The sequence below is a fragment of the Arvicanthis niloticus genome, chromosome 17 (genome assembly GCF_011762505.2).
Source record: "Arvicanthis niloticus isolate mArvNil1 chromosome 17, mArvNil1.pat.X, whole genome shotgun sequence".
NCBI classification, from domain to species: domain Eukaryota; kingdom Metazoa; phylum Chordata; class Mammalia; order Rodentia; family Muridae; genus Arvicanthis; species Arvicanthis niloticus.
In genome coordinates, this window is record NC_047674.1 from 17,646,777 (window position 1) to 17,660,981 (window position 14,205).

The following is a 14,205-nucleotide window of genomic DNA, read 5'->3' on the forward strand; positions in this document are numbered from 1 at the left end:
GTAGGAGGAGCTAAGGTGGGTAGAGTAAGGAGAGGAAGATTGGCAGAGCCATCTCCCATGCTGGTGTCTCGTGGGTGACAGGGCCAGTGTCTCTGGTCACCTGAGCAGACAGCATAAACTGAGCAGCAGCGCTGCTCCTGGCCACAGGTCTAGGCTAGTTGGGAACATGGCAGCTGATTAAGAAAAGCCAGATTGAATGCCAACAATTTAAATAATTACTGCAACTGAAGGAGGTTCAGAATTTAAGGGTAAGGAGCCATCTTGAGTGTCATGCCAAATATCATTGGATTCATGTTAGTTCTACAATTTACAGTGGTAGTCATTATAATTAGGAAGAAATTTAATGACACTTGCAGTGTATTTGGCATAATTCTAATATTTCTCAGGATGTTTTAATGATACATAGGGAACTTATGAATTTCAAGAATGCCACTCTGCTGAGCGTTGATGTGGTAGATACTGCAGATAAAATTACCCATGGCCTGAGGTCAGTATTTCTATTTTGATCAAGCTTCAAAAATGGCATATATATCTTGATCATGCTAGCCCTTTTTGTCCTGGGAATACTTTAATTCCTGCCCATTGTGTTAAAGCTTTTAACAATACCAACATGTTGGCAGCCAAAGTACATGGCTTGAACCTGAAAATAGACCCCAGACAGAGTTATTAAATTAACAGGCTGACAAGCGAAGGACCGGTAAGAATCTGCACAGAGCCTTACCAACCTAAGACAGAAGTGCATTGCTTTTAATAATGCATATTCTATGACGGGTAAGGAAGGCATTCTTATCAGAACGACCTAAGACAGGCTCAGTCTTGTTAATGAAATAAAAAAGGGGGAGAGGCAGAGCGCCTTTGGGGCTACTTGGCAAGAATCTGACATGGGCCAAGGACAAGGAAATGGGCTGCTTGGCAGGAGTATGACATTGGCCAAGGACAAGGAAGTAGGCTTCAGGCAGGAATCTGACATTAGGCTAGAACAAAGAAGTAATTTCAGGTAGGAATCTAAATCTTAGGCTAGAACAAAGAAATAATCTCAGGCAGGAATCTAAATGTTAGGCTAGAACAAGGAATTAGGCTTCAGACATGAAAATGACCTTGGGCTAGGACAGGAAAGTAGGCTCAGATACTTTGGTCATCCTGATAAGCCCTTAGAAACAGTGATCACAGGAGTGTTCACATAATTGGGTTTAATGCCTTGCTTTTTCTTTGACTATTTGTTTGTCTTGCTTGTTCCTTGACTATTTGCATCTATTGTATTGCTAGACCCTCAACCTAGAACTGACCTTAATACATGCCTGTAATCAAAATGGTATAAAAGCATAAAGGAGGAGGGGGATGGATACGGGGTTCTAGGGAGGGAAAACGGGGAAAGGAGATAACATCTGTATTGTAAAAATATCAAATTTAAAAAAAAAAGAAAAGCCACATGAAAATCTACTAGTGTAGAAGCTTCTAAAACATATACATATGTGAAAGGGGTCTAAACAGAGGCACTATAAATAGGGAAGACAGTGCCCCAACTAGACATTTTATGTCAGAGTAAAATTTCCACTACTAGGAATGGGTTACATCTTATTGAGTTGTTGGTCAAGGGTTCCATGAAACCCCTCAAACAGCACAGGCTATTGCAAAGGCTATTGGTTACTGTCCACAACCCAATGGTAAGGCCCTACTGTCAAAGACAATACTGTGTCATTGAATGTGGAGTAGTTTGAGCTGGTGTCCTACTAGAAGCTTCATGGTGCATGCCACCAGAGGAGAAAGGTACTCTGCTACAAAACTTATGACCTACTGACATGCCTGCAAGATACACCGGTATGATCGTGGCACAAATGTTACTGAATTAACCAACCACTTTGTTTACTTGCTTATTTATTTATATATTTAAAAACACAATATATTCTGATTATTTCTCCTCACCCAATTCCTACCAGATCCCCCCCCCATTTACCTACCCACCCAAATCCACAAACCTCCACTCATGACAAGTCATATAAATAATAATAAAAACAAATGAGAAACACAAAACAAACATGAAAATAAAAGGAGCCAAAGAAAAAAGTGTAAGAAACACACAGATGCTGAGGCCACTTCTAAAATTGGATTTCAGATCCTTTTCTTGTGAAGGAACCTACAGCTGATACTGCTAAAGTGGCCAAGGACCCAAGACTACATAGATATGAGGGGAAAATCTAATACTATTACTCTGCTAAAATAATATAATACTATTACATAGCAATAAAATGACTCCAAATGACATATCATTATACCCATCAATCAATTCTTCCTCAACCCTCATCAGAGAAGCTGCTTCTTCCTATAGACAATGTATAGCTGACCCGCAAACAATCTGACGGTGAGAACACTGAATTTCAGAGACAAGGCAGGAAGAACAGTTAATAATGAAGACTTCCCTGATACAAATGAAAGACCTCTAAGATAGTGGTTACCTCCCAACTTCAGATGAAGTCCTTTACTTACTTCCTATGTACTGTCACTTGTAAACATGTTTCCTATGCTAGGGATTCTACTGTTTAACTAGACTTTTAAGTTACTGGTCATAACTCTCTGATGTTCTGATGCCACAGACGTGGAAACAAATACAGAAAGTTGCCATCACTACCATCCTAGCATGTGATAGGACCAACCTCCAAATCACAGGTTCTTAACACAGGGTATCCAAACACACTCCACTGTATGCAGAACCAGGTATTCAGCTGAGTCACTTGGAAACTACCTGGCTCACCAACCCTGTACAAGAATAGAAAGCAGAGATTCAGATTCTGAATCTTCTCACTAGAAGATCCTTGTTCCACAAGTCAGGCTGCCAGGCTGCTGAAGTACTTATGCAGGTCTTTCAAGGTCAATTTGCACAAACTCAACCCCTTTACACAGCTATCCTGCTTCCAGAGAGACAACTGTGGGACCTATTAATGTTAACACCTAACCTTCCCATGTCTTAGTGCCAGAATCCCAGTGGCATTTTAAGACTGCAAATACTCAGAGAAAATTCCAAATTTTATTCCCAGACTCTTACAACTAGCTATATGGTATACATGCGTACTTGGTAAGGTGTGAAACGCTGAGCCAGACTCCCAAGTAAGTTCCTTGAAACTTCTGCCTAAGTTTTTGCCTTGTCCACACTTTCTTCCTGCCTCATATATAGGAATGTAGACTGGGACTCCAACAGTCATCTCGGACCAGAAATGACCTTAAGGATGAAAGCCATAGTCTCATGTTGGTCAAGTATAAAGAATCCAGGTCCTACAGTCACCGTGAGCCTTAGACTGATGACCTCCAATCCCACTTGAGAAAGAAACCATTACAATTTGTTGCTTGACCTTTCCTGTTACATGCAACTAAACTATCGGTCCACTGACCATTTTAAGAACCATTTATTTCTTTCTAATAGTAACAGAGGAATTAAATCTAGAAAAATCAGTGGGGAGGGGCGCTAATGTCCTCTATTTGGAGGAAGAGTAAATAATCCTTAAAAAGCCTTATCTGCTTTCTAAGGTCAACAGCAGGGAACCGAGTGCCCAAACAATCTTATGAAGTCCATCTCGAGAATGCCAGCCCTGTAGCAAGAACAGCTTTTAGGTAGCAGGAGGGCAGCTGCAGAGAAGGATCCACTCCATGTCCTTAGAGTCAACATGTTGTCTCATAGGGGAAACTCTAGTGGCACTGATAAACTTAGAACTAAAATCAACACCCAGCGGACTTTAGCCTTTCTCAGTAACTAGCATTACCAGAAGTTGTATATGATCACCAATCCTAGGGAATCAAATATCGGAAAATAAGCATTTACCCATCTGACTGCCTTAATGCTGATAATCCAGGATCCCCAGTGAGTACTGCAGTCCCAGAGACAAGACAGGAAGAAATGGTTACTAGAAGATAGTTGTAAAAATGGAGCCTTCTGGAAACCATGCTACAGAAGAGCCTACAGCCTTAGAGATTGTTACATCTCCCAGCGTCGATTTAAAGCCATCAAAATAGTGGCTGTCCCCGACTTGAGATGCTGTGCCTTACCTATATACTAAAGTCTATCACTTGTAAAGCGGCCTATATGTCATGAGAGTTTTGTCAACTTGATACAAGCCTGAGTCATTTGGGAAGACAGAAGGTGACTGAGAAAATGCCTCTATCAGATTGACCCGTAGGGAAGTCTGTCTGTCTGTGGGCCACTTTATCAATTAAATGTTGATGAGCTTACACTGTAGACAGGACTGGATGGTGTAAGAAAGTGGTCCTGGATGGTGTAAGAAAGGTAGCTGAGCAAGTCATAGTGAACAAGCCAGCAACCAGCATGCCTCTGTGTTCTCTGCTTTGGCTCCCACCTGCAGGTTCCTTCCCTGATTTTTCTCAAGGAACCGTACCTGCAACTTGTAAGATGAGTAACAACCTCTTTCCTCGAGTTGGTTTTGGTTTTTATCATAGCAACAGAGAAGCAAACTAGGATACCAATTAATTGGTCAAATATCACCAAAGACACTGTTATTAGACTTTCACTCATCAATATGACAGCGCTTCTGTGAGGGATGTGCATGGCTGTCTGTCCGCACTGCATGCCAGCTGCTCTTCTGATAAAAGCTCTACTTCAGGAACCTCACGAGGTTATTCATCTCAAAGTATCACTTGTCTCATTAAATTCACAAATGGGCTTTTTATCTTGAATAACAGTCATCAGTTTTATCACTACCATGTCCATTTTAAATCAGGGTAGCATGTATGTGTTATGTGTATGCTGCACATACATAAAATGACTACGCTAAAAAATTTTGGGGGTGGCAAGATATCTTAGGTGAGATGCCTGTTGCCAAGTCCTAAGGACCAGAATATTGGACCTCCACATGTCTCAGTTTTAAAAATTAAAAAATATAAGTATCATGATCCAGAAATTTAAAGCTCAACCCCCAGGACAACAATCCTTGATGGAGACAGATGAACTCACTTTATGCTGGTCCGTCCCTAAGTAACTACACACTCTTTAGCAATGTGGTCTTGCCACTCTTTCCATGAAGGTGAGCAGGACAATGGCCATGCTCCTACCCCTGGAATAAAATATAGCATTACAGCAAGGAACCTAAGGGAAGGGGAGCCACCATCACCTGCAAGTCCCCACCAAAGCCAATGTTAACAGCCTGCAAACATCAGCTGAGTTCTATGCCACCACGAGCTGTCACTTACTTGAGAGGTAAGAACAGTCCTGAAAAGGTCCATCTCACTAAGCCTTCAGAAAGCAAGCAGTCCCAGCTGACAGCTGAACTCATGGGACTACAGGATAATCCCTTAACTCCCAACCAAAAAATACCAACAAAACAAGGTCCCTGCTACTATTTGTTGAAAATTTTCTATAGAACAACAGTGACCAAAACAGAAGCTACTTTGGAAACAGTCTCTACCAAGCTGGTTTGCTTTAAAACAACAACAACAATAAAAACCAAACCCTAAAACCCAGTACACAAAACACAAACTTCTGGTTCTCAGCACCCAAAGGTTCTGCAATGCTAGGTTAAATCCAGCTAGGATGCAAAGTATTCTGGGGAAAATCACACCAGTACTGAACATAATACTTTTTCAAGTCATTATTTTCTTACATAACATTTACATAAACAGGCATTTCAAATAAGGTGATTTTAAAGTATACTAGAAGATGTAGATTATATGCAAAAAAAAAAAAAAAAGTGTATCTCTGAATTAGACAGTTCAGATTTTGTTATATAAAAGGGTTCTGACTCAGGACTAAGGGTGCCGCCCAGTGGCAGAATGCAGACTTAACTTGCACCAAGCCTGGAGTGCCATCCACCCCACAAAAGAACTCCTGCAGGAAATAATGAAGGAAACAATTGAAAAGAGGATAAAAACACATAAACAAGAGATGAAAAATGTCCCCAGAAAAGTAGTGTTCACTAACTGGGAAGCAAACAGAAAAAGGTTTTTTTTTTTTTTTTTTTTTTTTTTTTTTTTTTAAAAAAAAAGGTTCTTGGCTAAACAAAGGGCCTGCTCCATGACAAACATGGCTCTGTTCTTCTAAGATGTCCACTCTACCCCAGCTTGCTTATACATTTATTTTTATCTTGCCGGAACAAAGAGAGTTTGATTTAGAAGAGCTGGACAAGTTCAGGGAAGGACATTCTGAGGGTCTATGGTTCAAAAGCAGTCTCCAGTCCACAGCTCTGTGCACTCCGGGCAGCAGCAGCACAGGGAAGCTTCCCAACATCAGTTGGACCTCCACCTTCCCAAACACAGGCCTCGACACTGCTCCTCCCGGAGTGGCCCAGGCTGCCTCTCATCTCCAAAGCCTGTGGTACTACAGCTGCTCCATGCCACCAACAGGGAGAGTTTCATGCCAAGCTCAGCCTCAAGAGGGGTGAGTACAAGACGCTAAGAGAGACCACAACCACATTTTATTTAAGTTTTTTTATTTTCCTCCACACTGGCAAAAGTTCCGAGGGAGCTTAAAGTTTTGTAAACATTTTAACTATCCCTCTTCCCCACCCCCCCGTTTTGAATTTACAAAGCAAAGGAGAAGAGTCTCACATTTTAATGGTTCCCTATCTCCTTATGCTATTTGATCCAAAAACTATTTACAAGTTTGTAGCAGTCTCTGTATAGTTATTGTACACGTTTAGGAGGGAGAGAGGCAAGAAGGGATAAGGAGAATGGTGATCCAAAATAATAAAAATAGAAACTAAATATAATATTCCAATAGCAAACTGCTCTCAGAGCAACTGCAGCCTTGTCCAGGCACGGATGCTGAGGCGCCCACCACAGCGCCTCTTGCACAGGCACAGCCGACCCACAGCTGCTGCCAAGGTGCTAGACTATCCCAGGTAATGTTTGCCAGGCGTGGAGCAGAGACAGAGTCTGTTTCTACAGAGCTTGAGTACACTTAGACTTGCTATGGAAGTGTAGGAGCAGGCCTCCTGCTCCTGCGCCTGCTCATCCCCACACCCCACTGCATCCTCCTGCATAGTGGTTTCCACAGACGAAGGTCTTAAAGATGGTCAGGCTTTGTACATTCTCTTTTCAGAAAAGGCAAGTAACTTGCCATCCCAGAATCTTTTCACAAGACCTTTTCAGGGCCATGGCAAAACATGCACACGGTGCTCTGAGGAACAGATGAAATTCCCAGCTTTAATCAGAAGCAAAAGTTTATCCCTATCTGAGTTGAAATTACACAAATTCATACATATGGTAAAGATGCCTCTTAAACGAGACAAATTTTCACATAAGGGCCCAAAACAAACTGGTCCTAGTCCTTTGAAGTAAAAATATTTATGGGGGAAGGAGGGATCAGTTTTTATATGAAAGGAAAATTAAGTCCCTGTCCCAGGCCATGGGCTTTCCTTTGTCCAGTAGTAAGGTTGGAGTATGTCAGGGAAGAACACAGCTTGCTTGGAAAGTCACTATCTAATGAAGGACACATGAATCCTTGCTTCAGAAAGAAGAGCAAGGGTGTGCAACATCAAACAAGCCAATTTACACCCCCCTCAGGGCCTCTGATGCAATCCCCACATTACAAATGGCCATGCAACCTCCAGACAGAGTTCTGCCTGTCTGTGGCAATAGAGAAGTCACTGTCCAAGGGGTATTTTGTTGCTGGCCAATGTCTATTAACCATTAACTCTCTTCACGACTGCATCAGTTAAGGCCCTGTCTGTATGGGGTGGGCTAGAGGGATGGGGGAGAAAGAACAAAACAAAACAAGAAGACTGACAAGAGAAAGTGATCTGCTATTGGCAGATTCCAACACACTTCCAGGAGACAGTAGATGAAATCAACGGCAAGTGAATGTGCCAACATTCACTCTGCTGGGGAGCAATCCCAACTGCCACCCCCAAGACAAGGGTCTGGTCCACTTAGGTACAGTCTGAGATGCTCACCAACAGTGGTTTAAAGTAATCTTGGACACAAAGGGCTAGAAAAAAAAAGCCTGAGATGATTGGTTCTGTGATTTGTTGCAGGGTGACAGAGCAAATGGTGAACGTATGTTGTGTCCAATGAGGAGAAACCATGGTCACTAGGCAGGAGTGGGAAGGCTGGCACAGCGGCAGGTACTCAGTAGTCATCCAGAGTCTCAATCTCACCCATGTTCAGTCGTTCTGATGAGGCATTGACTGAAAACCCTACAAGAAACAAAATAAGTTTATGAGTAACTGCTCTGACAGCTGAGTGGTTCAATTTCTAGCAGCTGGCTGGAATCTAAGGCTCTTATGCTTAAGATTTACAGTAAACTGGGCACAGAAGGAAGATAAGAAGAAAGAGACCAACAGACCTATGCAGAAAAGGATCTCTGATCAGACTGGAATAGAAGCAGCTTAGGAGACGCAATATTCACAAACATTGTGACATTGGAATACCTAATGCTACTGGTCATATGAAGAAACTTTTTCAATAAAATCCACAACCACAAGTTGATAAGAATCTTAGTGACAACCTCTTGAAAGTGAGGTACTCCAAGAAAGCTTCCTGGTTCCTCTTTCCTCTGGCCTGGATGAATCCTCAACTGTTGCCAGCTGTTGTTTGAACGCCAAAAGCAAACAGGCGACACCCTCCACTCCACTGCGGCTGCTGCTACTGGGTGGGTCTTTTACACCTTAATTTTGTACTTCAGTGTTCAAATTTTCAAATAAATACACATTTGAAATGTTCCAATAACAAACAAAAATGCCTTACATAATAAGATAGCTTAATTAACAGACTCAAAAATAAGATTTAAAAAAATAAACAAGCCTGTTTACTAACCAAGAAGCTGTGGGACAAGCTGCTGTCTGACAAGGCCAAACACAGGGAGAAGCGAGGACACCAAATTCCACCCAAAGTCTCAACCAGAAACTGAGCACCCACAACCCACACGAAAGCCCATTTTCCCCTTGGAAATACCGAAAGGTTTAGTGCTTGTGTCTTTCAGGCGATGGTTTTATTGGTAAGTCTAAAGACCTGAAGAGCAGAAGCCTATGAAAGGAGCTACTGCCTTTATTCTGAAGCAGGCTTGTTTGATTTCACAGTTGAACAACAAATGAATGAGTTGCACGCAAAAGAAGAAATGTAATTTTAAAATCAACCAATTTTAATCATGACAAGAAAAGAGAAAGCCATTGAAAAATAAAGATTATTTGATATTACAATGTGCTGATCACCAGGTGAGGCCTTTTAGCAGACATGGGATGACTTAACTGATTCTGAAGCTCAGTCAGGCATAAACTTAGCCCACCAACTTCAAAAGCAACAGCTTGTGAATGCCAGCAAAGACAGGGCAGTGCAAAGGGAGTTACCACACTGTTGCCCCACAGACCACTGTCTATTACTAGGTCTACAGCACTCACCTGCATGCTTTCTTTTAGGATTATGAAAATGTCTTTGTAGAAAAGGGGAGCCTGACTGACAGGAAACTGTATTGTATCACTGGGCCCCTGGGAACCCTTACAATTAGTGCAAGCAGAGAAGAGTGAAGGGGGCCGTCCTACACGCAAAGCAAGGCTGGGTCTCCCTCTGCTAGTTCCTTTTCAATCTGCTCTTTCAGTGGAAGCAGATCAAGTTGGTACCTATTTTTCTAGTATGTGCATGGAAAAATTTTCTCAAGCTATACATTTTCAGGGAATACACAACTGAAAAGTAATATATAAAAATGAATAAGCAGAAAATTTAAAAAGATAATTAAAAACTATCAGAGGCATTCCTGAAAAGAAGGCTAAGTAGGCAGTGACTTCCACATGCAAAGCTTGCTCAAGTCGATCTCCTCAGCACTTCACTGAGCTTTGCTCCTCCTCCTGTGCTGGCTTTTCTCCTCTAATTCTAAGAGGACTGACCCATTTCCCACTCCTGTACTGAGGGATGTTCATGTCCGTCTCTGCTGGGGTCTCTGGTAGAAGACCAAGACCACACTGCAATGACAAACGTGAAAGGCTAGGCCACAACCGTGGAGCAACCTCTCACACCTGTAAGCTGCATCACAAGGGCTTCTCAGCTACAAGTTCAGTTAGATATCTGTTCAGCTATATCTGTCTGAATTTTATACTTTCCAACCCATGTTTAATATTAACACTCTAGAGAAGGAGAAGAAAATGGACTATGAGAGCCAAATTTACATTAACTTCATATTCAAAAACAGCAAAGCATTTCATTTTCATCACTATTTGTGGGTTTGTTGCTCCAATTTAAGAAACACAGCAACTTACATTCACTATTTATGAAATACCATTCCCTCCCGACCATCCCTGGCCTCTTTTAAAGCCCTAATTTAGGCATCTGCTTTTCTAGGAAGCTGCTGTATGTGACGACAACAGCCCTCAGTACTGGATGGGGAGACACCGACCACAGAAGAGTAGAGAAGGCCTGCAGCTCCGGCTCACTGGCCGAGACACGTGGGTATCGTGGCAGTGCAGTCGCCCAGGACCTACAGGAAGTGGACTTAAAAGGCACTGCTTCGTTGAACATCTGCTTCCAGCGCGAATCAGCATTTGAACTTCTCAACTAGTTCGACTGTTGTCCACTTTTGTTATCTTTACGAAATGCTAAGGCTTTAAAGTCTGAAGGCCAGAATACTGTTAGTTTGCTTATCTCAGCACATCAGCACATCTCCTACACTTACATGCCCAGGAAATATTGTCTACCACTCTTAAGACCAGAGAGTAAAATGAATCTTTACATCAAAGACTGTAGTAATGTATCTGGTTACTGTCAGTACCCAAAACCTTCCTCCCACCCCACCTGAGACTCCAGGCCTATTCTTACCTAATAAACTGGGATCTGCTCGAACCATCTTCTGCTTTTTCTTCTTCTTGCCACTTTGCACAGCCTCAAAATTTGATTGTTGGTTGTTGCTTTGATTGGTCTGAAATACCGAATGGAGTGTACTATGGTTCATCCCCCAGACAGAGTCCTATGAAACAAGATACAAACAGCACAACTACCATTACACAGTGCACATGGATATGCATTGCTTTAAGAAAATGGCTGGCTTGCTTTTGCCTTGTCAAGTGTGAGTCTGTTAGCAAAAATCCGGGGAAGATACCTCACAGGGCAAGCGTGCTTGCCCTGGCCAGGGACATGGCTCAGTGGTTAAGGGTACATACTATTCTTGTAGAGGACCCGAGCCTGCTCCCATGTTAGGCAGGTTACAATTGCCTGTAATGGTAGCTCCAGGGGTACCGCATGCTTGATCTTGTGGGTACTCATGTGCACATATTCACTGGTCCACAACATACAATTTAAAATAATTTTAAATTAAGTTGAAAATGAATCCAATTTAAAAAAAGACTAAACCAGTCCCATTTACAATACTCTACTTGACGCCTGACGTCTCCTCAAAGTCTCTCCTAAAACTTCAGGCTTTCACTCCAGCTCTATCAGAATGGATTTCCTAAGTTTTCCAGCAGATACAGTGTCTGTGTCATCCATTAAGAAACACAACACAGTCAGGGAGGAAGTGACTCACACCTTTAATCCTAGCACTCAGGAGACAGAAGCAGGCAGATCTCTGAGTTCAAGGGCAGCCTGGTCTACAGAGAAAGTTCCAGGACAGCCAAGGCTACACAGAGAAACCCTGCTGTGGGAAAAAACCAAACCAAACCAAACCAATCAACTAACCAACCAACCAACCAACCAACCACCAAAAACAACAATAAAAACAAGGGAACAAACAAACAAAAAAAATGCAATTTACAACATCTGGCTATCAACAGGCTTCAACACCATGGCAACACACACCCCTGACTCACAGCAAAACACTGTTGTTCTCTAGTGCACAAGTCAGAGAACCAGCTGGCAGTACACTGAGGGCTAAAGCCATACATGTTACTTACACTGGCAATCCTAGAATGAATTTGTTACCTGAATACTGCCCCCACACTAGCTAATATAGTTAAACTATAACACAGCCCACTACTCCTTTGTTCTTGCTGTTCGTAGACTCCAGTTCAGAGATCGGGGGCAGTGCCATAGAAGGAGCAGAGAAAGCACTGTGGACTCTACGGGCACACAGGATGTGAAGGCATCCCTGCTGTCGCACCCACAGGAGTGTTTCCTGCACTACTTCATACCTCATGCTCCTGCAATGTCCTGAGACATCTGCTCTACTGTGTTCTGGTATTGGACCTGACATTGCCTCTTAATTTAGCCCTAAGTCTGCATCACACAGTTAGATCTAAAATGCCTTGTGCTACACTGTAGTTTTCCACATCTTCAGAATCTATAATGCAGCTATCCTCTCTAGTAGACTAATGTGGTTCAAGGATATGAATATTTTTAGCCTCTTTATAAACCTTGACAATTTATCTTGTAGAAAACAGACAGCCCTCAAAGATCCCACATTTGTAAAGTCACTGAATTGTTAAGTTTATTTTTTATGGTTATTATGAGCACACATGCTCAGAGAAGCAAAACAATCTTTAACATCCAAGGCGCATGCTCTCAGCTGAAGCAGAACAAGGGAGCATCCACCTTCCTACTTCAGTTCACTCCCTGTAAGCAGGTGTTTCTGTCAGTCATCTAGTACAATGTTTTCACATCTCTATGCCTCTGTGACTGATTCCACTGTTCCAGCCTCTGAGTCTAAGGCTTAGATGCTATAGAGTTCTTCTGAGCCCAGAAGGACTGTGCTGCATCCAAGGAGAAGATGTGCAGCAGAGTCTGCACCAGTGAGAGTGAGAGCTGCACTGGGGTGGGTCAATACTTAGGTGTCAACAATGCCTTTAACAAGTTTTGAGACACATGATATACCGATTAGACCTGTGTTAGTGAGACTCCCAGAACTTAACCCAGTGTACCAGTACTCTTAACTGCCTAGTCACTCAGACTTTATAGGGCAGTGGTTCTAAACCTGAGGGGGTCATGACCCCTTATTGGGGGGGGGGGAAGGGGATGTCAAACAACCCTTTCACAGGGGTTGTATATCAGACATCCTTCATTTTAGATATTTACATCATGATTCAAAACAGTAGCAACATTACAGTCATGAAGTAGTAATGAACATAACTGTATGATTGGGGTCACCACAACGTGAGGAACTGTATTAAAGGGCTGTAGCATTAGGAAGGTTGAAACGTACTGGTTTTAGGAACAAAGCTGCAATAAGGAACATAGATCAACTGTATCTTCACATCCCCTTCAACAGCACAGGAAATACCTGTCATAGCCCATATACAGTGACACTGCTGTCAGGATTGAATACAGAAATACATGGGTCATGAACTGCAGCCCAACTAAAACATATATATGAATCAAGAAAACACGTGCAGGTACCTTGGCTCTATTTGCTATCTGGAACATTTATACAGACATGTACTGTGAAGGCCAGGTTTTGGAAAGTTTTAGATGCATAAAAATAAAAAATTTTTTTTAACTTCTATGTCTTCTCAACATTTACAGGCATTCCTACTCATAAAGTACTGCACATACTGTTACTTTATACCTGCTGCTGCTGCTGCTGCTGCTGCTGCTGCTGCTGCTGTTGCTGCTGTTGCTGCTGTTGCTGCTGCTGCTGCTGCTGCTGCTGACGCTGCTGGTTGGCTTTCTGTTTGGCACGGCGCTCAAGGAACTGCTTGGCAAACTCCTTGGCCTCAGAAGTATCTCCTAAATAGGCCCTGGTATAGTCGTGGACTTCATAAGGAGACTCCACTTCTTTCAAGAAAGAAACAAACGTGGGAACTGCAGTAAAAGAAGGAAGAAGACATGAGACTGAACAGTAAAACAAACCCTATGTACAGAGGCGCAGCCTCCATGTTACTGTGTTACCACACTACCACAGGCAGGAGCGTGAAGCTCTGCAAATGCTGTGCGAGAGACTCGCATCTGTCTAATACAGATGGAAGAAACCCATCAGTGCCGAGAATTCCACAGTAGCACCATCAAACACAAACCACACACACCCGATTGCACTAGATGTTATGTTGGTTGAACTACATGTTACAATGACTGACAGGCATTTGTCTAAAACTAATTTGAGGATTCTTCCCTTCTTTCCTTTTATTCAATTTATTAAGTGTGATGATGAACACCAACTACCATGACAGTTACTTAAGATTCAGATACACATCTTCTGAAACTTGTAATTAATTGGGGTATTATGTGTTTTACAGAGCATTAAGTGGAAAATGAAAATTGTGTGGTCTCAGAAAAAACACAAACACCAGAGTTAGACAGACATAGGTTTAAAACTTGATTCTGAAGTCTTCTGGCTGTGTGACCTTGATGAGT

At 42.4% G+C, this 14,205-nt stretch overlaps 1 protein-coding gene across 4 annotated transcripts in view; it reads right to left on the reverse strand.

The window, feature by feature from the left end:
• Positions 1-7,082: 7,082 nt before the first annotated feature.
• The window catches only part of Gigyf2 (GRB10 interacting GYF protein 2), a 125,061-nt gene continuing 117,938 nt past the window's right edge, over positions 7,083-14,205 (reverse strand). For all 4 annotated transcript variants that reach the window (XM_034521652.2, XM_034521653.2, XM_034521651.2 and 1 more), the window contains 3 exons: positions 13,421-13,656; positions 10,744-10,891; positions 7,083-8,135 (listed from right to left, as the gene is read on the reverse strand). In XM_034521652.2, coding sequence (XP_034377543.1) covers positions 8,068-8,135; positions 10,744-10,891; positions 13,421-13,656 — 452 coding nt within the window. In that variant the 3' untranslated portion in view covers positions 7,083-8,067. The remainder of the gene's footprint in view (positions 8,136-10,743; positions 10,892-13,420; positions 13,657-14,205) is intronic.